We start from the raw sequence: 27,873 nt of genomic DNA, 5'->3' as shown, positions 1-27,873 counted from the left end.
CACACACACACACACACGCACGCACGCACGCACACACGCACGCACGCACGCACGCACGCACGCACGCACGCACAAACACACACACACACACACACACACACACACACACACACAACTTTGGAGGGCTTGCTGTTTTCATTGTTTGAGTCTAGCCTATATATTTGAGACAACTGAGGAACTGTTGATCAGTTCCTCAGGATTCTGGCCTTGGCGACAACCAGACAGGCAGTACCAAGACTGAGTGAACAGATCAGTGAAAGATTAGGAAAACTGTGCTGTCTCTCTCTCTCTCCTGTAAGTGAAAAGAAACCAGGCATTACCAATATATGTGATATTCTCTTTACATTTATTTTTCTTCACCCACAATTCAATATTCTGATATGTTATCTTTGGTCTCTTCTATAATTCACATTCCTCCCAATACCGTTTATTTCAAAATACCTTAAATAAACACACAAACACTTGAGAGCAAATATTTCACACATAGTACATGACATTATATTTTCAACCAGATTCATATGAAATGCTTTTACTTGAATCTTAAGAAATAATGTTTGTGGTTAGGGTCTGAAGACAAAAAGAAGTCAAGCCGTAGGTGCGTCCGTTTTGACTAAAAACCATGGGACATTGTTTTGATTAAAAACCACGGGACACTTCACCTACAACCTTTTACTTAGACAGATTGTGGTGGGAAGGATCACAGGGATATAGGTATGCTCACCTTCACATGTGGTTTGGAAATACTATCCTCTCTCGCTCTAGAGCCCTATGATTGATACTGTCATCTAGAGTGTAAATATTGCTATCTTTACATTGTTTTCTCACAGGGTTGTTCTCTTGCAGTGGTCCTCTTCGGCATTCCCTACTGTCAGACCGCCCACTGGACATAGCTGCGAGGAGTGAGTGGTGTTATCTTAGAAAGCAAAGAACGTGACCTACGGTTTGATGTTCAATTGGCATCATTTCAACCTTTTCACCTCACCTGACTTACTTTAAAATACAGGTTCAGGGGCATCTTCAGATGGCCAATAGCACTGAAGTCTTTGTGCATGCAGTCAATTCCTATAATATTCAAATGAGAACATTAGAGAAGATACCAAACATGTTGCTAATGAGGATGATTATTCCGGTTAATATTGCCATTTTTATGTTTAATTATAGAATGAGATAGAGAGAAATGTATGGGAGATAGAGGGGAGGACATGCAGCAAAGGCAGAATTCGTACCCCGGTCGCTGTGATCAGGACTGAGCCTGTATGGTACCCACTCTACGCGGTGAGCCACAAAATGTTTTATTTTCTCATGTTAATAACATATGCCAGGGAAGTTCTCAATCAAGCTTTGAGCCTGAAGACAACATCAAAGATCACAACCATTGAGATAATCCAGCCACACATGTGTTTGGTAGGTGAAGCAAGGGACTATGAGAGTATGGGATAGCGGGCCAGACATTGCAAGGTACACAAAAAAAAAAAAAAGGTAGACTCAGCTTGGGGCTGTGTGGCCAGAATTGGTTTAGTACGCTCCAGAGCTCATTGGAGGTTACCAAGTGGGGGGATTGAAAAGTGGCAGCTATTATTTACGGATATTAGGTTCATTACTATTCATACATTTGGCAGGCACTTTCATCCCAAGCGATTATATAACAGGAAGGAATGTTCCTCAAGGGTGCCGACAGGTTGACTGCGGACATTGGGTTTCGAACCCAGAACCGACTGAAACTCAAACGCCCTAATCACGTGATTATACATGGTAATGACTTCCTCATACTGATGTCTGGCATGCATTTGATCCACAATGTAGTCGCCTGTGAAGAATTACGTTACTCTGAACCAAAGGCTGTCTCTCCTGGTAAAGGCCCTCTCCACAGAAAGAGATGACCATGAGAGCATTTCATTCAGAGGACAACAAGAGTGTGGCTCAAGGGTTTACTCTCCCCTGGACAGGGCGACTGGTCAGCTGTGTGATCCCCTGGGGCCTCGAGGGCAGAGACAATCTGAGAGAACCCAGTCGGGTTAAAGTCGTCCGCCGTCCGGATGCACGCAGACTGCCTCTCCTCCGGTGAGCCGGATCATAGCAAATCCTTTGGTCAACATGTCCCTGGGGGTGTGATACTGTCTGGGCAGCACCCAGCTAACGTTTCAGACCCAGCAGATGACTTCTCACTAATTGGATTGAGCAAAGGAACATTGGAAGATTGCGGAAAAAGCAGAGGATGGCCCCTTTGAGATGCATGGCAGAGATACAACGCAGATGACATACTTGAATCATGTTGAGAAACCACTCCATCATGGTGGAATGTGAACTGTGGAGGTTAATGGTCCTACTAAAACATGTACGCGTGTTGTTTTTTTATGGATCACAGTTCCTTGAAGTCTGTGGATGGTAATTCATTTCCCATTGCGAGTTTTAAAAAAATTGTAAATCTACTCAAAAACACGAGATGTGATGACCGGTTTGGCCATTTCTCAGCTGCAGGTGGGATCTTGTCATGTTGTCTGCCATCCTGAAACAATTTTACACCCCAGTTGGATATTTCTTTGTTTTGGAAAGCAAGTTAAACTGCAACATTTTGATGGCTTTTGACTGGAGACTAATTTTTTTAGATTTACAAATTCTTTTCTGCTCTAACGCAGAAAATAAGGGAAATTTGACCTTTTTATGGCTGCATCACATGCTGCAAATACAATGTTAATATAAACATTCTGTAATGTAAACAGCAGTATTTAATGATGCCTGATCAAATGAGTGTACATGGGGAGCATAAATTGCAGGCTGGATAACTGGGATTGGATGCTTTCCAAAGACACAACAGGAGATGGAGGAATCTCTGTCTAAGATAGGAAAACTTCCCTGCCTTGCAGACGGACGCAGGCTGTCATTAACTAGGCCTGCTTATAGGACTCTGGCTGTGGGCAAACTAAGCCTACCGGAGATCAACTTTAACAGCTCACAGATTTCACTACCACAGCTTGTCACACACGATTCAGGAAATACAAAAGCAGTTAAATAGAAAAGCTACATAAAAAGCATTAAAATAAAATATGAATGGAAGGATGTAACATTGCCATTTAATTTAAACATTCATCTGTGCGTTTGCCATTGGCAGATCCTGTGTAGCCAAACACCAAGGTGGTCCCTTTGTGTTGAAATTGGTGGGGCTATAAGTGCCGAGATGACCTTTTTTCTTATGGTCTTCAACGTATGTGAATGAATGTCATGGGGGTTAGATAAGAGAAGATCATTACAGTGTGAAATGAATCACACAAAGGTGCACAAAAAGGCCATAGGGCTGCGACAGATGAGACAATACAAAAATACTCTGCACAAAACACGTCGACCCCACAAGTAACAGTAATCCATAGATATCTCATCCCGACTTCAATATCGTGTCGACCGTCATGTACTACAGAAAGCACCAGTGATTTCAGCGATAACAATATCACCGCCCTGAAATATGGCAAAGAGAAACAGCAGAAGAAACAGCTATTTCAGAGCATCTTTAACAAGTTATGCTTTTAAGCCGATGGGGACAATGTCCTCCTCCAAAAAGCGGTGGGGATACTTGGAATTGTGTTGAAACACACCACATAATTATAAACATACACACTTACTTTGTGTATTTCAGTGTCGTTAGCCTAACCCGTTGTCATTTAAAAGCGTCCTTTTAGAACCAATACAAAAACCCGACCACCACATAATGATACTGTGCGGCCCTTGGGAATCAACGCTAACCCTACTTCAACCACATGCAATTTAAATTCCTCCCAACTCCAAAGCACCACTCGGTTTGGACACAGCATCTGATCCAGATAATGTTTATTTTCAAGTTAAAGGGAAAAGTAAAATGTGGATATGGAAAATATTAAAATAAATGACTGAAGGAAAGATAAAAAATAAAACAAACATAACATTTACCTTCATACATAAATAAAGACGTATGCTGCATGGATGTTAGCATAGCGTTGACGTATAAATGCAAGCTTAACCTCCAGACTGAATTATTCCTCGGTTTGTTTCTGAATGTCTACGCATCATCGTTGCACCACCTCCAGGAGTTGAGAGACTCACCGGGCTAAAAAGTATTACAAAAAAGTATACATTTATACATGTCACCTGCTGGAGTGTATTCAGTGGTTAAATCCGGTATATTTTTCCCTTTGCAGTCCGTCCATCCGCAGTCTGCATTTAAACTTGATTACTATCAAATACAGTGAAGGAGTACAGGCACTGCATCCACTATCGACAAATGGAGATTATGCAGCGATATTACCACGTACGCACGTTTAATTGTCTGGAGTATTTACGAAAAGCAGCCAGTATTCAAAGTAGCACTGAAGACATTAACAGACATTGAAGTACCATTAATAAATCAACACAATATAAGCAAGTTAAGAAATCACAGTGTTAAGAAAAAGGTACACAAAAACAAAACAAAACATGGAAAAATACGACAAATGTGTCACTACAGAAATATATGATTGAGACTAAACAAATATTTTCCACACAAGTGATAAAACAAATCATTGTCTGACATTGCGTTTTGTTCAGCATTTGTTGTCAATTCAAATTCAAGGTTCTACGTACTTTGTTTTAAACCTCATTGTTCATATGGTCAAATCCTTAATTATGTGGCAGTATAGATATGAATAACCATTCAAAATGCTGCAAGTCAGATGGTTGACGCGTGTACTAAGAACAGTGCTATCAAATCCCATCTTCAACTCGTGGACTTGTGTCCCAGTATCGGGGATATCCAATTTAAAAACAAACTATATTTTTTCCCTTTGAAGTGGGAAAAGGAGAGGTATATATAGAGAGGGTCTAAGGGTCATGGTATAACAAAGCAAGGAGGGCGATACAAGACCATAAGAGAGAGAGTGAGAGTGAAAGACTGAAAGAGTGAAAGAGAGAGAGTGAGAGAATCGTTTTGGACTGCGATTATCTGGATTGATATCAGGGCTGAGGTTAGCCTCCTGGTGGGATTAATCACAGCAGAGATGAGGACGCCGTAGGTCTGACGCACACACAGAGGAAAAGGTACCGATATCACACATCACATTCACATAGGTGACCACTGACTGACCAAAGGGGTTCTGAACTGACCGGATGCAATCCAATTGTCTTCGTCGTTAAAAGCCAAAAGACGCTTTAGAGAAATGGTCACATGAACCAAATATATAATTTCTTTCCTTTTTTCTTTTTTTAAACAACTGTATTCAAAATACATTAATATATCTTTTGTTTTTTCAAGTCATCCTACAAAATTGTCTTTGGTTAGGAAAAATAGCAAATTAAACTAACAGGAATGAATGAACAGGAACGGGGACAAGAATTTACAGGAGATCATGCAACTGATCAATATGGGGAACATTAAATGCTGATACCATGTATCTAAATGTTTCCATCTGGACTGATCCAAATGTTTAAAGTGCTTCTGCGTTATTCCCTCACGTCAGGATATGAAAGAAACTGTACATCTATCAACAAAGTAAGGCAGATCGGCTTGAACTCGTTTCTAACAGGTGCGCTGTATTTGTTCAGGTTAAATAAAAAAAAAAAGTCATGGGGGGGGGGGATAAAAAACAAGATATCTGGGGAGGGGGCGGCAGGGAAAATCCCTTTTAAAAAAGATTATGATTATAAAGGTCTGCCATTTGCAAAACATTCCGAGATTGTAAAAAGCATCATAAGGGTTCTTGACGATACAAAAACGAGTGAATAAAAAGTTTTTTTTAGCAGCCTATTCACACACCAACTAATGATGTCTTACAAAAACATTTGTAGGGAGAAAAACAAAAAAATCTGAAACTGAATTTCAAAAGCCAAACATGTTCTACGCAAACCGAGGCCAAAGAAAAGAGCTGTGTGTATTCCAGACTGGGGGAGTGGGTGTGGGATTGACCAAATAACACACAGGGGGCTCCTCGGACCACCGCCGGGAGGAGCCGGGAGGAGGACCTGATTGCTGCGGTTTCTTCCCCTTCTACAGTTCAAGACCTCCAGACTTCCATGTCCTAATGGCCTCTGGGTCCTCTTCCTGGCCGGGGGATGGGTTTGGGGGGTGGGGCGCTCAGGGGCCCCGCCCTCTTGGTGGGGCAGGGGCACAACTCCACCAGCTGGGCAGGGGCCATCCTCAGCCGGTCTGGATACTCTTACCCACTATTGGATTGCCCCTGTAACAGACAAGAATACCAGGATCGGTACTGATCTCACAGACAGACAGACAGACAGACAGACAGACAGACAGACAGACAGACAGACAGACAGACAGACAGACAGACAGACAGACAGACAGACAGACAGACAGACAGACAGACAGACAGACAGACAGACAGACAGACAGACAGACAGACAGACAGACAGACAGACAGACAGACAGACAGACAGACAGACAGACAGACAGACAGACAGACAGACAGACAGACAGACAGACAGACAGACAGACAGACAGACAGACAGACAGACAGACAGACAGACAGACAGACAGACAGACAGACAGACAGACAGACAGACAGACAGACAGACAGACAGACAGACAGACAGACAGACAGACAGACAGACAGACAGACAGACAGACAGACAGACAGACAGACAGACAGACAGACAGACAGACAGACAGACAGACAGACAGACAGACAGACAGACAGACAGACAGACAGACAGACAGACAGACAGACAGACAGACAGACAGACAGACAGACAGACAGACAGACAGACAGACAGACAGACAGACAGACAGACAGACAGACAGACAGACAGACAGACAGACAGACAGACAGACAGACAGACAGACAGACAGACAGACAGACAGACAGACAGACAGACAGACAGACAGACAGACAGACAGACAGACAGACAGACAGACAGACAGACAGACAGACAGACAGACAGACAGACAGACAGACAGACAGACAGACAGACAGACAGACAGACAGACAGACAGACAGACAGACAGACAGACAGACAGACAGACAGACAGACAGACAGACAGACAGACAGACAGACAGACAGAGACAGACAGAGACAGACAGACAGACAGACAGACACACTGACTGACTGACTGACTGACTGACTGACTGACTGACTGACTGACTGACTGACTGACTGACTGACTGACTGACTGACTGACTGACTGACTGACTTACAGGCTGCCGTATTTGGCGGTGGGGTCGTTCCTGCGGTCGTGCTGCGTCTGCAGCTCCTCCATGACGGTGCGGAGCTGCTTCAGCGTCTGGAAGGTCTCCTTGGGGTCCTGGATGGTGAACTTGGAGTACTCGTCCTGCTCCCTCTGGGGACCCTGGTACACAGCTATACTGGCACACGCGTCTACAGGACACACAGACACACACGTCACACTATATCAGGCTTTGCCCATGTTACAACATATGCAACGTGATTGCATGAGACATCTTTCAATCTTTGTTTTCTATTTTATTTGATGGGTAGTTTGTGAATGTATTTCAGGTATTGGATCTTAATGTGAGCTCTACTCAGTGGACGTTATTGTATACATTGATTTAGTGGGGCCTACTATATGTAATGCACTACAGACTTTTTCAGACTTATTCAAGCATATTCATTACATTTCGAGCATGATTGTTAGACTACATGCAGTTTGACCCCTTGACCTAGGACCAAGGCAGGGGACGGGAGACAGAGAGGCTTACCCTCCATCTTCTGGAACTTGCCGTCGTTGCATGTGAGCAGGGAGAAGATCCTCTCCGTCTCTCGGTCACAGTCTATATCCAGCTGGAGGTTGGCCAGCATGGGGCTGTATAGCAGAGTCAACAGGCATTTGGGGAATCGTCAGTGCATGTTAGGAACTGCCTGTCACCAATGCATAATTCAATTCAGCATTCATTCATGGGAGAACCACCTAAAAAGGAGTCTGGCCTGAATATATATGGTTTAGAAACCAAACTATGTGAAGTCAAGGATGTAAGTATGTAACTGATTCCCATTTGATGTCAATTGTATTCCATTGTTGGAGATCATGTGTTTACACCACTCATCAATCGTTATTTGGAAAGTTTTTAGCGTCAGCTTGATTTCTTCTAGCAGTTTCAAATGTCTCTTTACATGCAAGGTTTAGATGACAAACTTGGAAAACAAACTTCAAATACTGATTTTGATGGTTTGGGCTTCAATCCATTTCCGAATTCTAAATATCTGGCCTGTCATTTTCGATTTCTTGCGTTAAGTTAGTTCAGTTTATGTGCCATTATTGTTTGCCAAATGTTCCTAGTGTGTACTTTAATTCTACAGGATTGGACTCACTTTCCTTTATTCTAATCATTGTTTGGTAGAAATTGTATCAACATCAGGTTGTCTCTGAGAAAAGAGTAGGCTATATCAAATTAAAGCACCAACATAAGCACATTATGCAAAGCATCCAGGTGTAGTGAGAAAAAACGAAATAACCTTTGCCATCATGTCTTCACTCACACACCTCTCCTATAGCGCCTCAAGTTTATTATCCTCCATTATATCTCATAAGAGGGTGGAACTCAAGCTCTGGTGGATTTAGGTTTGCGTTATACCCATGTTAAGCAGTGGAACGAGTGCTGTGGTCATCAGAAAAACAATGCTGTGTTCAAGAATGGCGCCATCTAGTGGCCAGCGATGAATAAACACTGCTGAAACTAGGAACCATGCAAAGGCCTGCAGGTGAGGGCTATTCGATGCTGTTGGGGGGGGTGGGGGGGGGACAGAGACTCACGTTGTGCAGGGTTTACAGCCCGGGGCGCGGTCACTCAGGCCTTTGCAGCACTGCCAGGCTCCGCCCGTGTACGTAGACGGGTGGAAGTTGGCGAGTCGTCTCTCGTTGCAGCGGCTGAACTGGCTCAGGATCTCCATCCATTCACACGCTTCCACGCAGTTCCCTGCCTGGACGTACAGCGGCTTTTCTGCGTGGACCACCTGAAACATCTGACGAGAACGGGGGAAAAAACCAAAGGGTTGAGGTTTTGACTGATTTGGTTTCAAAGGTGGTCTTCTATTGGGGACAGCGAAGTCCCCCCCCCCCCCCCCCCCCCAACAATGAGACCATTTCCAATCTCAATTTGTACAATTCTGGTAGAATTGGATTTACAGAGATGTAATTTAAAAGATCTATAGTTATATACGCCACCATACGTAAAAAAACATGTAATCTGGTGATGGTTTGAACTAGTGGTGCAACGGTTCAACCCTCACGGTTCGGGACGCAAGTGATCCGCGGATCGGCTGATAAAAAAAAATGTTGTGCGTTCACGTGATCAGCGCATGTTTAAAGGACAATTCCGGTATTTACAACATCATCAAGTATCGTAGCGAAATACAATTTCTGTCGTGTTTTATTTGGCGTTCTGTAAATCCCATTGAAACGGAAACCGGAACCGGAACCAGAGATGTTTATGTTTGGTTGTAGTCTGTTCGCTCGGTTCTCCGTATCAACAGTAGGGCTAGAACCGAGCGAAAAGACTACAACCAGCCCCCCTTGCAATGAGCAATGAGTCTTCCAACAGAAATCAATGGATTTACAAAATGCCAAATAAAACACGACAGAAACTGTATTTCGCTACCATACTTGATGAAAAAAAAAGAAGATGAGGATGTCTGCATTGCCTGGGGAGAGTGTAGACTCTAAACTCTCCAGACATCCTGAATTTAAAGTTGTAAATCCAGGCTTAGGGATTATTTACCATCCATGTTAAAAAGAAGAAGCAATAATGCCTCAGATTGCAATTTTTTTAAATATTGACTATGCTTAAAGGAAGCAGGATTATTACCTAATTTTTCATTAAATTTGGTTTTTACACATTTGAAGATTTTATTTAAAGTCACATTTGCCTTGTTATCTTTTTTGTTGTTGTTGATCCCAAAATGATCCGACCCTTGACTCAAAAACCGTGACACGATCTGAACCGTGAGTTTTGTGATCCGTTGCACCCCTAGTTTGAACTGTTGGCCCTCATGATGGTGAATGCAGATAAAAGGATATTTCGTTTTCAAAGACTATTGAGCAAACCAATGAGTGATCTTCCATAGGATAAGAGGCCGTCAGAGAACTGAATACATCTGCTGCATCCCGCTGAAGAATACAACAATTGGACACATTCATTTTTACTGCTGTTGAAACAACGTCTTCCAAACCGATAAAATACAGGATGATACACACTACAGAACGAACTCCCACAGTGAGGCGTCCATCTGCATGGATGCCCTTGAATAAGGGATCACACGGTGCCAGGGAAAAAGGGGAAACTTACATTTTTGCGATTAAAGGCACTTTCATCCAGCTTCTCAACCGCCCGAATATTTTTGACATCGATGATGCATAGGGCCTCCTTCCCTACAGCAGAGAGCACCGGGTTAATTAATACTTGCTCAAGAACAACAGAGTACACATTACATGAGTGCTTGAGAAATAGCTGTTGTAGAAGCTCTACGTGGGAGAAGTGGTAAGACAGGGGAGTAGGGGGAGGTTACAACGAGGTTACAAACGAGTTTCATGAGAGTAAGAGTATTTGAGAGTAAAGCCGTGTGCATTTCAGCCACCCTCTTATTTTCCCAATGATATGCAAACCTGATTCCTAGCCCTGCCACAAACCTCTGGGACATGACACTTGACACAAGAATACATGCATTAAAATATATGTGGCTTCAAATGTTAACTTTAATGCTAAAAATGAAATATTTTTTTAGAAGAACTTTAGCATCAAAGGATAACTTTGAGACTTTTCAACCATGATTTTTTCATTCCGATAATGTTATAATATTATTTGAGCCAGCAGTGGCCAAAACAGGAAATTTTAGAGGACATACAGTACATTGCAGTGCGCTATTGCCCTTAAGAAATCATTGCAGCCTGGTTGGTGGATTATGGCTGAATCTTTCTCGCTCAATACTACACCAATTCAAAAAATGGATGTCCACAATTGTCTCTTGAACCCAAAATGATTGGATAATAGGGGTCAGGTGGAAGAATCCTAAAGTAATCCTTTCACTGCAAGTGGACACTCGTTGGCTGATGTTAAATGATTCATTGGGGCGATGTCTTTTGTACGAATCAGAAACAGAAACAAGATGACTTGAACGTGTTGATCCATACATGTTTGGTTGTTTAACCACAGAAGTATAAAACGCTGAAAGCCTGAATACCACCATAGAAAAAAACTCTACATAAATCTTGTCCTCCCTCCTAAATACCTAGCTAGAGACCAAGCTATAAAATAAGATGGAGTTATTTAATAGACCGGACATTACCCTGACAAGGCTCAGCACCTGGCCGTGCATGAAGAGATTTGTACTGGGAATTGGTCCAAAAACAGTGTAGAAACATTGCATAAAGGAAGAGTTTGTTGCACTGAGCCTGTATCAATGCAGACTGAAATAATTAGAATTTTCTCAAGTTAATTTGAGCATTGTAGACTTTTGCATAACAGCGCTGTTCATGGGTCGCTTGGGATGGCTTGAGGGCCGGGGCCATCAATGAAAAATGAGTCTTTCTGTCCCATAAATGCACAATCCATTGTGATTATAGTTGCGAAATATTGCAAGTTTTCCCCAAGCATCAAACACATTCTTACTGTGCAGCTATTTTTTGTAGCACAATTTAAGAGTCGAACAAGGATTGCTCCATGCTTTACCAAAGATACGGGGTGTACTGGCCAACAAATCTATCGTCATCTCCTGTCTAGATATACAGAGATATCTAGTGGGACAACTACTCATTTGATTAACCCTTAATAAAATGAAAAACCTTATTCAGAGGAGCAAAATAATAAGCTTACAATTAATATGTTTAATTGAATTACTGTGTAATTGTAAGCATATTTCCAGATGGGCAGAAGGTCAAGTATTTATAGTCACTCTTAGTTACCTGAGTGAAACTTACAGTATTATTCAATACAAAATGACACGATTCGCTGACGTGAAATGATTTATTGATGTCTTTCTGCAAATCAGAATTTCTGTTGAAGAACGGTACTAACAAATGAAACTGAGCTATGGCCTCCATCTTAGTCCTGAACCATAATATTAACCTCGTTCCCATGACTGCACCATGCTAATGTTCTATAGCCATCACCCTTTGAGACCAAGTAAATACATGTGATAGTTGACAACGTTTTCCATCTTTTGAACCCACTTTGTTTGATTTTTTATGTGTAAAGATAAAAGGTTCATATTATTGCTGGTATTGTAATTTTTTGGGGGATTGATATCGTTTAAATGATATTGTCTGTTCGTCATGTATTTCTGAACTTGTTTGCTGCTGCTTGGCCGAGGAACCACAACCAAAGATATAAACTCCTATGCATGCGCCTTACAACAAATTATATGTGTTGCTTTAAATCATTCATGCACACTCCTTTCATTTCACACGATTTACACCAAGTTATATGGGAGTGAACAATAAAACATCAAGACGAATGCATATGGAGTTCTTTATAAGACCCGACCCATGCCTACTGGTTTTTTCACACAAGCAGTCTACAACACTAAAGGGGAGTCAGCTATGCAAGGGTCAAACCTAAATCAAGCCTGATAGGTTACAGACCCAGTGGCCCGCCAGGAAGGGATTCTTGTTTTTTGACACAGACAGGCTCAGATTGTGATAGTAAGTGTCTGAAAACATTTCAAATGGATCCCTACAGAGAACCTTGGCTCGATTCAATCAGTTTGTTATTGTGTCTGACCAAGGTTTCCTCAAGAAGAAATCTATGGGGAGTTTGGTTGTTGTTAGACCACTTTTGGGAGTTGGGGATAGGAGCGCCAGTCCGATTTTGTTTTGTTGGACTGCAGTAAGCGTAGCTCAAAGATTAAGGGTGAAGGAGGTTTGAGATTGTAAAGACAATAGGGACACGACTGCAACAAGTCAACTCTTCGGTGCGTAATATTTCCGTATGTGATACTTCTCCTTGAGTGAGACTAGGTTCAATAACAAAATGGGTAAAAGGAACCAGTCGTCTTTCTCTGTAGGGATCCTTTCTGTGAGCATGCTGTAATGTCTGAAGCATTCCAACTACATACTGGACCAATTTCAAAGATTGTTGCCACGTAAGTCAGTCACTTTGACCAACAGTTATGGGATCATAGGGAACAGGTTTTAAAATCCTTAAGTTATCCTTTAATTCCCCTTCATCAGCCCAGGAATGACTTTAGATACCAAATAAAACATCCAGCTGTCAATACTAGTTGGGTACTCTTGTAAACAGGTGGGATCTTGCCTGGGTCATGGCTGAACTTGAGAAGTATTACTCCAGCGACATAGAGGGCAAGGGTACTGGGTTTTCTGGGCATACACATATATCTGTATATCCGGTCTTGATATATGGAAAAAGCTAGTAGGAAAACTGTTAATTTAATCAACTTTCAGTTAACTTATTTACAAGAGCAACTGTGTATTTGTAGGGATATGACCAGGTGTGAAGAGTTTTAAGGATTTATAGCTACTGTTAATTACCCCAGTCTCGCTTCAAGTAACATACAACACTTTTTGATTACAGTGCAGAGCAAAGTAGCACAACCATTGGATTAACATGCCTCCAAACCAGATGAGTTACAGCTTTGCCTTAGACTGGGTAGCCCCGCCCATTCTGCCGGCCATTTGAGTTCGCCCTGCACAAGGGTCTGGAGAAGAGCAATTCATTTCTTTCTGCTTCCGATATGTTTTTGCGGGAGCCAAACACCAAGCTGGCTTTTCCCCTTCACGCGCTATTGGCTGGTTTAACACAATGACGACAGGGAAGCAACGGCAAGCGGCCAAACGCGTACAGAGTCAGTTGAATTGAAGGACCATCATGCCTCTTGTGCCGAAGAAAATGACAGCAGCATCCCCAGACCAAGGACTTGGTCTGGCAATAGCCAGACTAGCTTTGCCTACCACTGACCAAAGAAGGGCTACAAAGGGATCCTGCAAAGACACCTTCACCGGCCCCGCAGCTCTGTCTGAATTAGGAATCACCCGTTTTTACTCGAGTTCGAAAGGCATTTGCTGATAGAAAAACATGCAGTGTAGATTAGGTAAGGCCAATAGTTTATCAGCCCGCTCAAAGGGGCCTTGTGAGTACCCTTTGAGCAAATCGAATTTGCTCACATAGTTGGAGCGATTGTGATTAAACATTCCTTTAAATATCACAATCAGAGACAGCGTGTCTGTGTTTTGTGGGCTTAAATGGACAATCATCATGAAATTTGCTGCATGAGGGACTTCACTAGCCTCTCCACATTTTTGCATGGCTTGGAATAGCTCATACTGAGAGTTGTTGTTTGTGGGATCTGCATCAATACCTGGGCAAGCACCCAGACGGTATATAATCACACAAAAATCACCCAGCCGTAGGACTCGCTGGAAGGGTGAGGAGCTATTGCAAATCATGGGAAAACTATAGAACTTCAACACAACGGGGAGCGGAAATGAAAAGAATAATGGAAATCTGAAGGCTTCCAGCAAGCCAACGGCAGCTGCAAGCGATTTAACATGCAGGGAGTGTACGCCTCCAAGACTGCACAATGCAGTCCATCATTCATACGGCACAACTGGATGTGATGAGGGACGCGTGTCTATAGGAGAGTGGGTCATTTATTTTCTCCATATCAACCCACAAGTGAAAAAGACAACCCCAGAATCAAATTAACATACTTTTAGCCCTTTCATAGGACGTTTGCGTGTGAGCGCAAATGTCTGAATCCATCTCCCAGAGTACACGAGGCCAGGCCCGTCTTGTTAAGTCTGGAGAATTCACCAAGCATGTTGGTGTGTTGGCGACCTGTGGCTGAAGTTTCAATCATCATACGACTGTTGTGACTTGAGTGTCACTGATTTATACCTTTCTCCTCTGGCCAGTATTTTACATTCAAACTTTCCACTCTTTTGTTGATACTGTGGGTACATCTAAATAAATGCAGAATTGACATCACCCCTAAAGGAGTCAGTAGCCTCACCCACAATCTATGAGGTGTTGTAAACAAAACACTGCGACCTCTGCTGCATATTTCCTGCATCACGTCCTGCCTCCTACACGCTCTACCCGGGCAACACCCCTCGCAGGAGGTACACAAAGTATCACCAATATGTGTCAACACATCTGATGCGGCTTATCTCCGGCTGTGTGTTGCATGTGTGAAAGGTCAACTCCGGATCATCTCTCTGGAGATCCGGAGAGTGTGTGAAAGGCCACACACTATTTCAAGAAACAAACTCTTTTTGGGCTATTCTATTCTATTCCAAATATTCTACAATGCACTGAAGATCTAGATTTCAATGAGAGTTCCCCAGAGAGGACTGCAGCCTTCCCTTGAAGTTCACTCCATTTACATTTACATTTAGGGCATTTAGCAGACGCTTTTATCCAAAGCGACTTACAATAAGTGCATTTGTTACAATAAGTACATTTGTCATAAGAAGTGAAACAATATATCGCTGTCGGTACAGTAAAGATGTTCATAGAACGAAGTGCAAGTATTACAATCGCTAGGCTAACCCATTCCCTGTGTAAAGCAATGATAGCAGCTACTGTAGATGCTACACAATTAAGTACCTTGAATAAGTGCAATGTACAATGTACTCCATGTCCTTACCTCTGTGTTTGTGATAGGAGAGCTCCCTGTTGGTCACCCTCAGCCACCTCTTCTTGAAGTTCCTCTTGCCGATTCGCTTTCTTCCCTGGGCTCGTTTCTGCACCTCCCTATGGAGACCGGATAAGCCAGGGGTTATATTATGGCTGCAACCCTGCTCAATGTAATAGGTACATACGATCCTGTTAACATATTGTTATGTTTACATGATGGAGCACTTTTCACATCGAAATCCAATCACAAAGAGCCCTCTCAAGGGATGTGGAATGTCTCGTTTTGCTGGAATTTTTATTCCCATAAAACACATTATTGGTTTGAACAACAATATATAATGGCTTCATGCTGATAAGCCTTCTGATTTGGGTCAGAAGCTATCAAATTCAGCAACATAATGTTCCCATTTAATATTGTCAGAAACAATATGTGCTTCAAGAGCGTTTCCAACATGCGTTCCCTGCATGGCCTTGGGGTCTTGAACATCTGCCCTTTTGATCAAGTGGGCGGTGCATGATGTGTTACCAAGATATGGTCCATATACATAGTCCCTAGAGCCTTGCATTATCCAGCACTAGAATATTAGGTGACAGTGTGTCCCTGAACAATTCTGTGAGGTGCACCATGATGAAGTGGGCGTGCACAATGCTGATGTCCGTGTGAACAATACTGATGTGCACGTGCATTGACTGATGTAGGCGTGCACGGGCTGATGTACGTGTGAACGTGCTGATGTGGGCGTGCACCTCTGATGTATGTGTGAATGGTGCTAATGTGGGCGTGCCCCACTGATGTACATGTGAAGGGGGCTGATCTGCATGTGCACCACTGATGTGCGCGGCGCAGAAAGGTTTTGATGTGATCAGTGATTCCAGTAGGGCTCTGGTACCTTCTAACAGGAATGGTGTAACGATATAACAACTAATACAAGCGACGTTGTTTCGGCATTAATGTTAGCGCAAATAACCGTTTTCAGTCTGCAGTTTGTATTCCTCCCACTGGCATAATAGTTTTGTTCCACACATTTAAAGTTGTCCTTTCCATTAATAAGTCACTTTCAGTTTGTTTTTGATTTAGCCTAAAGAATTGTGCATTACCGTTTCTTCTAGCACGCTTAAACTATCTTGCTCAGTTTCTTTCCATGATATTTCTCTAATGACAATAGGATCTCCCTAGGATTGTTCAACATGGTGGCGCAGTCAGTTTAAAACAATAAATACGTTTTAAAACGAAAGAAATTGCATTCAGAGCACCAAACTTTTGTTTTGCACGACTGATTGCAGTGGCGCTAGAAACACCGTCTCACACTGTAACTGCTGGACTCAAGAAGGGGGTAACACCGTCTCACACTGTCACTGCTGGACTCAAGAAGGGGGTAACACCGTCTCACACTGTGCCACTGCTGGACTCATGAAGGGTAACACCGTCTCACACTGCCACTGCTGGACTCATGAAGGGTAACACCGTCTCACACTGCCACTGCTGGACTCATGAAGGGTAACACCGTCTCACACTGCCACTCCTGGACTCATGAAGGGTAACACCGTCTCACACTGCCACTGCTGGACTCATGAAGGGTAACACCGTCTCACACTGTGCCACAGCTGGACTCATGAAGGGTAACACCGTCTCACGCTGTGCCACTGCTGGACTCATGAAGGGTAACACCGTCTCACACTGTGCCACTGCTGGACTCATGAAGGGTAACACCGTCTCACACTGTGCCACTGCTGGACTCATGAAGGGTAACACCGTCTCACACTGCCACTGCTGGACTCATGAAGGGTAACACCGTCTCACACTGCCACTCCTGGACTCATGAAGGGTAACACCGTCTCACACTGCCACTGCTGGACTCATGAAGGGGGTAACACGGTCTCACACTGTGCCACAGCTGGACTCATGAAGGGTAACACCGTCTCACGCTGTGCCACTGCTGGACTCATGAAGGGTAACACCGTCTCACACTGTGCCACTGCTGGACTCATGAAGGGTAACACCGTCTCACACTGTGCCACTGCTGGACTCATGAAGGGGGTAACACCGTCTCACACTGCCACTGCTGGACTCATGAAGGGTAACACCGTCTCACACTGCCACTGCTGGACTCATGAAGGGTAACACCGTGTCACACTGTGCCACTGCTGGACTCATGAAGGGGGTAACACCGTCTCACACTGCCACTGCTGGACTCATGAAGGGTAACACCGTCTCACACTGTGCCACTGCTGGACTCAAGAAGGGGGTAACACCGTCTCACACTGTCACTGCTGGACTCAAGAAGGGTAACACCGTCTCACACTGCCACTGCTGGACTCATGAAGGGTAACACTGTGCTACTGCTGGACTCATGCAGGGTAACACAGTCTAGTACTCTTGTGTCTCTGCCCGTTTAGTTTTTACATTCTTTCTGTGGAAAATGTCAGAGCATTAAAGCTCCAAAAAAACTATTTTTTTCTAGCAAATGAACTATGCTTTATTTCACTGAATAGTCTCCAGAACAATTAAATACATTTGACTCAGGGAAGTGCACATCATTATCAAGTTATTGCGTTTTATTCTGTAGAAACCTTTATTTCATGTGAACACACCCCTACCACTACAATTACTTACCCTTCCTTTAGAATGAGTGCATCCTCCATTCCACTCGATTCCTTGTTGACATTAGACGAGATCTCGTCAAGAAACTGGGAAGGGATTAAACAGATAACATGGCTGCCCATCAAACTCCCAAAATAATTCACAAATAAAATCCACACGTCAAATAAAAAAAAGACAATGTAAATACCTTTTTAACTTTCTCAATGCACTTGTCTTCTTGGAAGGATTTGAAGAAGTCATACATGAAGGTTTCCTTAAAACTAGACTGAAGAGAGAAAATATCAAAATCACTCCGAATGTGTATTTTGGTAGGACTGCAGTTGTTAGGGTCCCATAGCAACAACAAATGAACACACACAACACACACACACAGACACACACACACACACACACCTTGTACTAAATCGAAAGTGGCTGTTATGAAATAAATCGAGTGCCAGTCTCACCAGTTTGTTCTTGGACAAGCTGCCCCAGCTGCCCAGTGTTTGGATGGTTTTGGAAATGAGCGTGAGCGTACGAGATATCTCAGGATCCTGATAGCAAGGACAAGCATGTTATGTGTAGGCCAAACAGGGTCTCATTGCTAATAGATATACACTGTGCCTAATGCAACGTGACTTGTGGAAGGGCTGTAAAAGTATATCCAAGTGGTTCTTTTTCCCTAGGCTCCAAATCAGGAAGGGGCTCAGAATGGCCTCTTTTCATCCACTGCCAGACATTAGCGGTTTATGTGGCTCTACTGATTTTCTTAGCGAGGATTTAAACAAATTTTGTTTCCTACTTTGAACCAAAGGGACATAAAGCGGGGCCCATTTTCCAAGCATCAAGTTACACTATATTGGGATTCCAAAACTGAGGCACTGGGGTCCTGAACACATAACTACAGACAAATATATAATAATTGTCAAATGTTTAGATTTATTTCGATTTTATTGTACAAAAATAATGATCAGAAGAATTCCACAATGAAGATAGGAATTTGTTAATACGTCAAATATGTTTTTAAATACAAAAACCTGACCAAATATGTTTTCCTGCATCTCAATAAAAGCTAAATTTCGGCTTTGGACGGTGTAAACATGAAGATGCACTTACAGGATGGTGGGGTCGAAGCTGGAAAGAGTGCGGGGACAAGACGGCAACCGCAAAGAAGCGCAGAAACACGAAGCTGCTGACTGCAGAGTACTGCACGTGTGGGTCAGCTGTGGAGCGCAGCAATGCAAAAAGTTAGAAACATGATTAAAAGTCTCCAGAGTCACTGTGTGGTGGATTGAACGTGTGGCAAAATGACAGCTTTATAGTCTGGGATGTAAATTGTGTATTCATAAAACTACATAAATCTCCTAATCTTTGTGAAGAGTGAACAATCAGCTTCCTCAATAATTTGCTGGTCAAACGTTGAATCTGTATACTGGGACTTGACACCACCTTGTGGTGAATAAATGTACTACTACTTGTAAAACACTGCTGAACAATCAGGTTTAGAATGCTTGAGCCCCAATTTTTTATTCCTATAATACAAGTCTGCATTTAATATATTTTTTTTATAATATGTTTCAATGGAGCCTATAGTTTTGCTGGTTTAGCCAACTTCTGGTAATGTATAAATAGATCACGTATATTTTGCGTTATTCCTGTGTAAAGTTTTTCAGCATACGCCTTTAACCAAATATATAAAATGTTTTCCATAACATGTTAATATTGAGAAAGTAGGGGTAAGGCCTCTTAACGCTAAGGGGTGCCCACAGGTAGACATTAACATTTAGGGCACTTTGCAGTCGCTTTATCCAAAGTGTCTTACAATAAAGTAGTAGTTGTCAGAAGAACCCACAACCCTATCCTGCCCCACAATGCCACGGTGAAGACTGGTCCCCACCTGGGAACCTCTTGGAGGCCATGTGCCTCAGAGACCTGAACACGTCACACATCAGAGTAGGGCAGCTGGCACTGGACTGGGTGATGGAGGAGAAGACCTTCTGGACATAGTTCTGCAGGTTCTCCTGCACAGGGAGACAGCGAAGACTAGACATCTAAACAACATGACCTCAATTCCGCCGTCGACATGACACCCTGCGGTTGTGTCTAGGGAACAGGTAGTGATGGCCCAGGGTCTTTTAGGTCATTCAGGCACATGATTAGGGTCGTAACGCCCTCAGCTCTCAACCGGAACGCCACATAAACTTAAAGTGAGATCTATGAACATATCAGCGCATCTGAGACGGGCAGACGTAAGCCTGGTCATTACAGTGGGTTCTGCTGATCCCAGTATGTTTATAATGCAGGAAGCCGTTCATGAGAATTGAATAGAAATATGAGACATTGTTGTGTGGCGTCTCATTTGAGATACCCTGATCCGCGGTGCTTCATTAAGAAGAGATTCCATTGGCCACAGCCTACCTTGTTGACGTCCACATTATCGCCCTCCTTTAGCTTGATTGGGTCAATCTCGCAGGATTTGTTGGAATCAAAGATCTGGCAAAAAAAGAAAGGAGGGTTGAAAATGCGCTTGAAATTTATTATTATTATAATTATTATTACTACTGAAACCAGGAATCAAATAAAATGAAGATAGAACAAGGCCCCAAAATTAGTTTCTTCCTCCTAGCCCAGAAAGAGACTGTCCCAGGACTTTTAACTTTTAAAGGACTTTTAAAAAGACTTTATTTTAAAAAAGCACATTAACTCCAAGGTCATTTACATTTAAGGCTGATTATTTCTAATGCCCATTGAATTTGGAGCACATTATATCTATAATAAAGCAAAATGCATACAAGGACATTGTTATGCTACAATGTACATACCTCATCTAAAACTGGCTTGAGTGTAACCATTAGGTAATTCTTCCCGACGATCTTCATCATGTCATCTATGCAGCGCGTTGCCAGGGAATTGCCTCGAAAGATGGTGTTGGCCTCCCTGAACGTGCAAGAATATTATATTAGCATTACAACATTATTATTATAATATAATCATTATGACAGAGAAACAGGTCACAACCCATTGCTGGAGCAAATATATAAACACATTATATAGTAAAACAAAAGTCAGACATTATAAAAGTGTTCTGCATGAACAACATTTCTGTCGCTGCATGCCGTCCCTCCCGCTCCCTCAAATTACAAATGAAGAAGTATATTTCCTCCTTAGGAAAGTAGCACCAGCGATCTCCACAACAATGAGGATTGGGTCAAGCGAGGGACCAGAAGTTGCCGGCCGTGGGGTACTCACTGCGTGTTCTCCAGCTCCAGGGCTGCCACTGCTGTGAGGAAAGGCACCAGGCGGTTGTGGTGGAGCAGCAGGCGCACCAGGGGCAGCACTGCCTCGTACCTCTCCCTGCAGATGTCTCCCAGGATGTGGGCTGCCGATGCAGAGATGGGCTGGAGGGCAGGACCCAGGTGATGGAGGGGAATATAAGGTATAGGAAAGGAAGGGATGTTTGTAGAGAGAGTGACGTGAGGGGAGACATCAATAAACAAAGATGCAACTTTTTGTTTTTAATTTGTTTTTAATCAACTTCTTACATATAATAACAAGGTAACATATTTAATGAGGTTGGACCAACAGGTCAGGATATGGTAAGAGAAGCAGATAATTCGCACAAATACCATCATGCGTTGGTGGCCTTAACACAACATGAAGCGACATTGGTGAACCTTGGCCCATATTTTCATCTTTTTTATTATCTGGCCCAAAAACTACATTCCGTTGTCATTGATTTACTAAAGTGACTAAAAAAGGCACACACCTTGACGTCTGGGGATTTGAGCAACAGGTTGCAGAGTGGTTTGTAGCAGGACGAAGGCAGAACCGTGTCCTCTACGTAGTTGACCTTCAGACGCAGCGAGCCCAGGTCATCGGGCTTGTGCTTGTTTCCGTTCCCTTTGGGCTGCAGAAGGTACCTGCAGGACACAAAGACCGACAGCGGTTCAGGGTTTCATCTCTGTTCAGCTTTCGGGGGAACTTGTGGACCTTTAGCCAAACTAGTTCAGCCAAAGGAAATATCTGGGAGATCATTTATAAAGCAACACAACCTTGTCGGGAAATGATCCAATATATTTTTTTCTGCTTGCACATACGACTAGCCACCAATAGGTAGAGCACTCCTTCAACTTTGTGTGGAGAACATTTTGCTACCCTTTACGACAACAAAATGCAACACGTTATTAATAGATACCTGTGGCGCACACTCAATATATACTTTCAGGCACAGAACGAAACGATAGATCACGGCGGACTGTTTCAGGTTGCGCAGCAGAGTTGTCAGTCGGCCTGTTGCACGACCACATTTCCAGCCTCAACACGGGCCATTAAGTGCTATCACTATGCAAACTGCCGCCCACACAGCTCCCTCGCAGATTGCCATCTGTGACACAACCCCGCGTGTGTGCTGCGGGGCCTGGACACACACTCTTACACAGCAGAACAGAACATTAGCACAGGTTAGCCGCACACTCATGCACACCGGTGAGCAGGAAATACGGGTTAAAGAAGTAGACGCAATAGATCCTAAATAGATTTGATCAGTGCGTATATTTCACAACTATGTCGTCAATGACACACCTCTGAAACCGTTGATGAACGAGAAATAAAAAGATGTAAACTATTTGGGTTTGACTTCAGTCGAGACAAACGTTTCCCCGTGCAACGATTCAGGACGCGTGTGTGAAATAGAACGACATGGACCTCGCCACACTGAGGCAGATCCGATCTAGCACGTCACATTTTATGCGAGAGGTGGAGTGGGCCCCGACGTCACAGAGCCGGCAGGTCTCGCTGTGCGATAAACACAGGGTGGAGGAGCGGTGAGCATACACACAACGCTCCTTATCTGCCCCTCTGTCGCTCTTTCATTCCGGCTACACTGACTGGCCGATTAGGGAAAAGAAGACAAAGCAATAACAACAACAAAAAGGCCCAGCGAATGCGAAAGCATTTATTCATGCATTGCTGAACGGGAAAGGGCGGAAAGAATCACCACTTGTGCAATGCCCAAATGTGCTTGAATAAGAGGTACAGGTTTACATGAATTAACTAAAGACGTACGTAGATACAATTCTCTACAACGTCATTCATGTTCTGCTTCTGGGGCATCATAGTATTGCAACACCGACAAAGGAAAAGTGTTTCAATGTCCTTTTCTTTGTAATCAAGTGTCTTTTTTTTACAGCACTCGCAGAAAAAACATAGGATGAAAGACATTTCGATTTCGATTTTATTGGCCTGCATCTATTTAAGTACTTTATGACCTTCCCATTTTGTAACCAGACTTGACTTGGTTTGGTATTTATTTGCACTACCGTTTGTTATTGTTCCACCATGTGTCATGCTGCACTTTATATAATGACTCTTTGACTACTAGAAGCTTCCATCTTCTCACCAGGCCTTGTGGAAGTTTTCATTCCTCAGGATCTTGATGGACACCCGCGTCTCCCCCAGGAACACGTCCTGGGCCAGGTTCCCGTTGTTCCACAGGTCCACTCTGCAGACACAGAGAGGACACGTACAAACGGGTGCAACAGGAAGAAAAAAACGAAAAAAAACTCCCAGTCGCAAGTCGCTTTGATGTGTGTGCCACGCCACTTCATAACAAAAACCAAGCACCATTCATGAGCGGGAAGAGATACGGTCACACTCCTGTGCTGCTCCCACCTGCATCGCTTGTTCAAACCCAAACAAAGGCATTCACCAAAGAAACACGTCAAGTCCAAGCCTCACAAACCATGCATGTGTGTTTACCTTAACGTCAGTCTAGGGTCTTACCCTGTGAGCTACCAGAGTCTACCGTGATGGACGCCCAAACTTTTCCTTAACCAAAAAACCATGGCTCTCCATCAGCAGTCAGATCACACAACATTCATACTTTTCAATTGTTTTTTTTTGCTATTTCAATATGGTCTTTGAAAAACACACTAAAGTGGATACAATGAGGGAACAACATACTTGATCTCCAGTTTTTCAATGTCCTCTTCCTCCACTTGGAAATTTGACTTTTTCGAGTAGCTGCTGGACCTTGTGACCTGGGGACGGCCTTAGGGTTAGGCTACGCAGAATGCTCAATTTGGAGGCAAGTGATGGTAACGAGCAGTTTATGGTTTCCAATTTAAAACAAAGGCTGCTGTCATGTGAGGTTTAGTGGTGGTAGATAACAGGAACAATCATGGCCATACCTCAAAGGAGAAGGTCTCTTCAAAATGAGGGTCACTGGTTTTCTTCTTTACCTTGGTCTTCTTATGATCAGACCTGTGAAGAGGAGAATCACACATTTCCTTTACACACAAACGTATTTATGCACTTGTCACTTTGATATCCTCTTGTTTATTATTGAACAGTGGCTAGAGAACTTCTTAAATGTGTGTAATAAATGAAGCACATCTGAGCGAGAGGAATTGAGAGATGTATAGTGGTATACCATATCTATTAGTGAATGTTTCAGTGGCCCAGTGGAAGTTACCTTGATGGTCCCACCAGTGAGACAGTGGCGTATGGGTCACAGTTCTGCCCACTTATCAAGGGAAGTCCCTGGCATTCAATTATCCTAGAGGAGGACAGGACAGCAGGGACAATATACTGTAAACATAGAGAGCGACTACTTTTTGGATGACGTCCTGTATAATTAGGGTTATATATTAGGGTAGGTTTCAGGGATGAAATACAGTAAACATTTGTAATTATAATAAAAAATTTAAATAACAATGGTTCAAATAATTCCCACCCCCAAAAAAAGCTGTTATGGTCGTGCTTTTAAATGGCCTTGTAAACAGAACTCTCTGTGATGCAGGTGTCAACATGCGGTGTAGTCACTCCAAACAGGATGTTGCTTATGAGAGCACACACCAGCAGGGAATAGAATGAATCCATCCTATAACCGAGTCGGGTCAGCGAGCAACCGGCAGTGAGAGTAGCAAACTATAGGATGTTTGTGTATCCATTGCTGGGGAGTCATGGCGATACTATTCCCTGTAGCCTAAACTTTCCCCCCCTTCCTCCCCCCCCCCCTCTCTCTCTCTCTCTCTCTCTCTGTCTTGCCGTCTCCCTCGCTCTCCCAATTAGCTACTTTCTGTACATCATGCATGCCTGGGCATTTCACTTCATAGATCCTTCACAAGACCTCGTCATCGCCACTCTGAGGCCCCGCCCTCTCTGAGCACGATGTAAAAGTACAGCGCATATGGTGAACAGGTGGCAGGTTAAGCTAAGCGCCTGAGAGTCTGAATGGCGGCAGCGGAAAACCACAGCCGTTGCAGGACGAGGACTCATCGGCTTCCTGTCGAGATGCCATCACTTCCTCCTCGCCGCTGCTTCGTGAATGAAGCACAAACAACATCTGCACGCCCAAATGCACAAAATGTATCTTGCATGCATTTTTCTTTGTGCCACATACAAACGCAATCCTAGCCGTTATCTCTACATTTATATTCTCATGTCGATCACGCTCTCTCACTTGAGTTTGGGCTAATGTTAGTCTACCACGAGCCCAGCACCGACCTTACCTAACTTTGGTTTGTTTCCAGTTGTTGCTGGCCAACACTAACTTTAGGTTAGTTTTCAGTCAGTGTTTTATGATAACAACTGGCATTAGTGCTCGGGTTGTAGTTCTCCAATCCTCACTTTAGTCACCGTTTGGCGTTAGAGAAGTACAGTGTTCCCACGAGGACGTGAAGCAAGCACGAGGGACGGGGGATGTTGAAAGTGGATGCAACCCACATATTATTTGTGTGTTGGTAAACCCGTCGAGAGCTCCCCGGTGGGACTAACCATGTTGAAACTTCAGAGCACTGAGGGCCCTCGTGGCTCAGCTAACGTATACATGTGTGTGTGTGTGTGTGTGTGTGTGTGTGTGTGTGTGTGTGTGTGTGTGTGTGTGTGTGTGTGTGTGTGTGTGTGTGTGTGTATATATATATATATATATAGTGGGGCAAAAAAGTATTTAGTCAGCCTCCAATTGTGCAAGTTCTCCCACTTAAAAAGATGAGAGAGGCCTGTAATTTTCACCATAGGTATACCTCAGCTATGAGAGACAAAATGAAAAAAAAAATCTAGAAAATCACATTGTCTGATTTTTAAAGAATTTATTTGCAAATTATGGTGGAAAATAAGTATTTGGTCAATAACAAAAGGTCATCTCAATACTTTGTTACATGCCCTTTGTTGGCAATGACAGAGGTCAAACGTTTTCTGTAAGTCTTTACAAGGTTTTCACACACTGCTGCTGGTATTTTGGCCCATTCCTCCATGCAGATCTCCTCTAGAGCAGTGATGTTTTTGGGCCACACGGACTTTCAACTCCCTCCAAAGATTTTCTATGGGGTTGAGATCTGGAGACTGGCTAGGCCACTCCAGGACCTTGAAATGCTTCTTACGAAGCCACTCCTTCGTTGCCCGGGCGGTGTGTTTGGGGTCATTGTCATGCTGAAAGACCCAGCCACGTTTCATCTTCAGTGCCCTTGCTGATGGAAGGAGGTTTTCACTCAAAATCTCACGATACATGGCCCCATTCATTCTTTCCGGCATACGGATCAGACGTCCTGGTCCCTTGGCAGAAAAACAACCCCAAAGCATGATGTTTCCACCCCCATGCTTCACTGTAGGTATGGTGTTCTTTGGATGCAACTCAGCATTCTTTCTCCTCCAAACACGACGAGTTGAGTTTTTACCAAAAAGTTCTATTTTGGTTTCATCTGACCATATGACATTCTCCCAATCCTGTTCTGGATCATCCAAATGCTCTCTAGCAAACTTCAAACGGGCCCGGACATGCACTGGCTTTAGCAGGGGGACACGTCTGGCACTGCAGGATTTGAGTCCCTGGCGGCGTATTGTGTTAGTGATGGTAGCCTTTGTTACTTTGGTCCCAGCTCTCTGGAGGTCATTCACTAGGTCCCCCCGTGTGGTTCTGGGATTTTTGTTCACCGTTCTTGTGATCATTTTGACCCCACAGGGTGAGATCTTGCGTGGAGCCCCAGATCGAGGGAGATTATCAGTGGTCTTTTATGTATTCCATTTCCTAATAATTGCTCCCACAGTTGATTTCTTCACACCAAGCTGCTTACCTATTGCAGATTCAGACTTCCCAGCCTGGTGCAGGTCTACAATTGTGTTTCTGGTGTCCTTTGACAGCTCTTTGGTCTTGGTCATAGTGGAGTTTGGAGTGTGACTGTTTGAGGTTGTGGACAGGTGTCTTTTATACTGATAAGGAGTTCAAACAGGTTCCATTAATACAGGTAACAAGTGGAGGACAGAGGAGCCTCTTAAAGAAGAAGTTACAGGTCTGTGACAGCCAGAAATCTTGCTGGTTTGTAGGTGACCAAATACTTATTTTCCACCATAATTGGCAAATCAATTCTTAAAAAAATCAGACAATGTGATTTTCTGGATTTTTTTTTTCATTTTGTCTCTCATAGCTGAGGTTTACCTATGATGAAAATTACGGGCCTCTCTCGTCTTTTTAAGTGGGAGAACTTGCACAATTGGTGGCTGACTAAATACTTTTTTGCCCCACTGTATGTATGTATGTATGTATGTATGTATGTATGTATGTATGTATGTATGTATATATATATATATATATATATATACACACACACACACACACACACACACACACACACACACACACACACACACACGTCTAAATACCTCAGCCAAACTATGCAATTCAACAACCTTGCATTTGCCATCTTGCCTCACATATATCTGAAGATGTGCTAATGTAAT

The 27,873-nt window shown here is 43.3% G+C and overlaps 1 protein-coding gene across 1 annotated transcript in view; it reads right to left on the bottom strand.

Moving 5' to 3' along the window:
• Window positions 1–3,813: 3,813 nt before the first annotated feature.
• Window positions 3,814–27,873, bottom strand: part of rasa2 (RAS p21 protein activator 2) — a 33,438-nt gene continuing 9,378 nt past the window's right edge. The window contains exons 6-24 of the mRNA XM_079732502.1: window positions 24,611–24,694; window positions 24,327–24,399; window positions 24,100–24,176; window positions 23,537–23,638; window positions 21,905–22,058; window positions 21,388–21,536; window positions 20,961–21,075; window positions 20,557–20,631; window positions 20,036–20,159; window positions 19,255–19,361; window positions 18,606–18,692; window positions 18,347–18,424; window positions 18,172–18,245; window positions 15,568–15,674; window positions 10,254–10,336; window positions 8,723–8,931; window positions 7,671–7,774; window positions 7,149–7,329; window positions 3,814–6,176 (exon numbers count right to left, since the gene is read on the bottom strand). Coding sequence (XP_079588628.1) covers window positions 6,137–6,176; window positions 7,149–7,329; window positions 7,671–7,774; window positions 8,723–8,931; window positions 10,254–10,336; window positions 15,568–15,674; window positions 18,172–18,245; window positions 18,347–18,424; window positions 18,606–18,692; window positions 19,255–19,361; window positions 20,036–20,159; window positions 20,557–20,631; window positions 20,961–21,075; window positions 21,388–21,536; window positions 21,905–22,058; window positions 23,537–23,638; window positions 24,100–24,176; window positions 24,327–24,399; window positions 24,611–24,694 — 2,023 coding nt within the window. The 3' untranslated portion in view covers window positions 3,814–6,136. The remainder of the gene's footprint in view (window positions 6,177–7,148; window positions 7,330–7,670; window positions 7,775–8,722; window positions 8,932–10,253; window positions 10,337–15,567; window positions 15,675–18,171; window positions 18,246–18,346; window positions 18,425–18,605; window positions 18,693–19,254; window positions 19,362–20,035; window positions 20,160–20,556; window positions 20,632–20,960; window positions 21,076–21,387; window positions 21,537–21,904; window positions 22,059–23,536; window positions 23,639–24,099; window positions 24,177–24,326; window positions 24,400–24,610; window positions 24,695–27,873) is intronic.

This window comes from Pollachius pollachius (assembly GCF_949987615.1).
Source record: "Pollachius pollachius genome assembly, chromosome: 3".
In the NCBI taxonomy this organism is placed as follows: Eukaryota; Metazoa; Chordata; class Actinopteri; order Gadiformes; family Gadidae; genus Pollachius; species Pollachius pollachius.
This window is presented reverse-complemented; position numbering and strand designations above follow the sequence as displayed.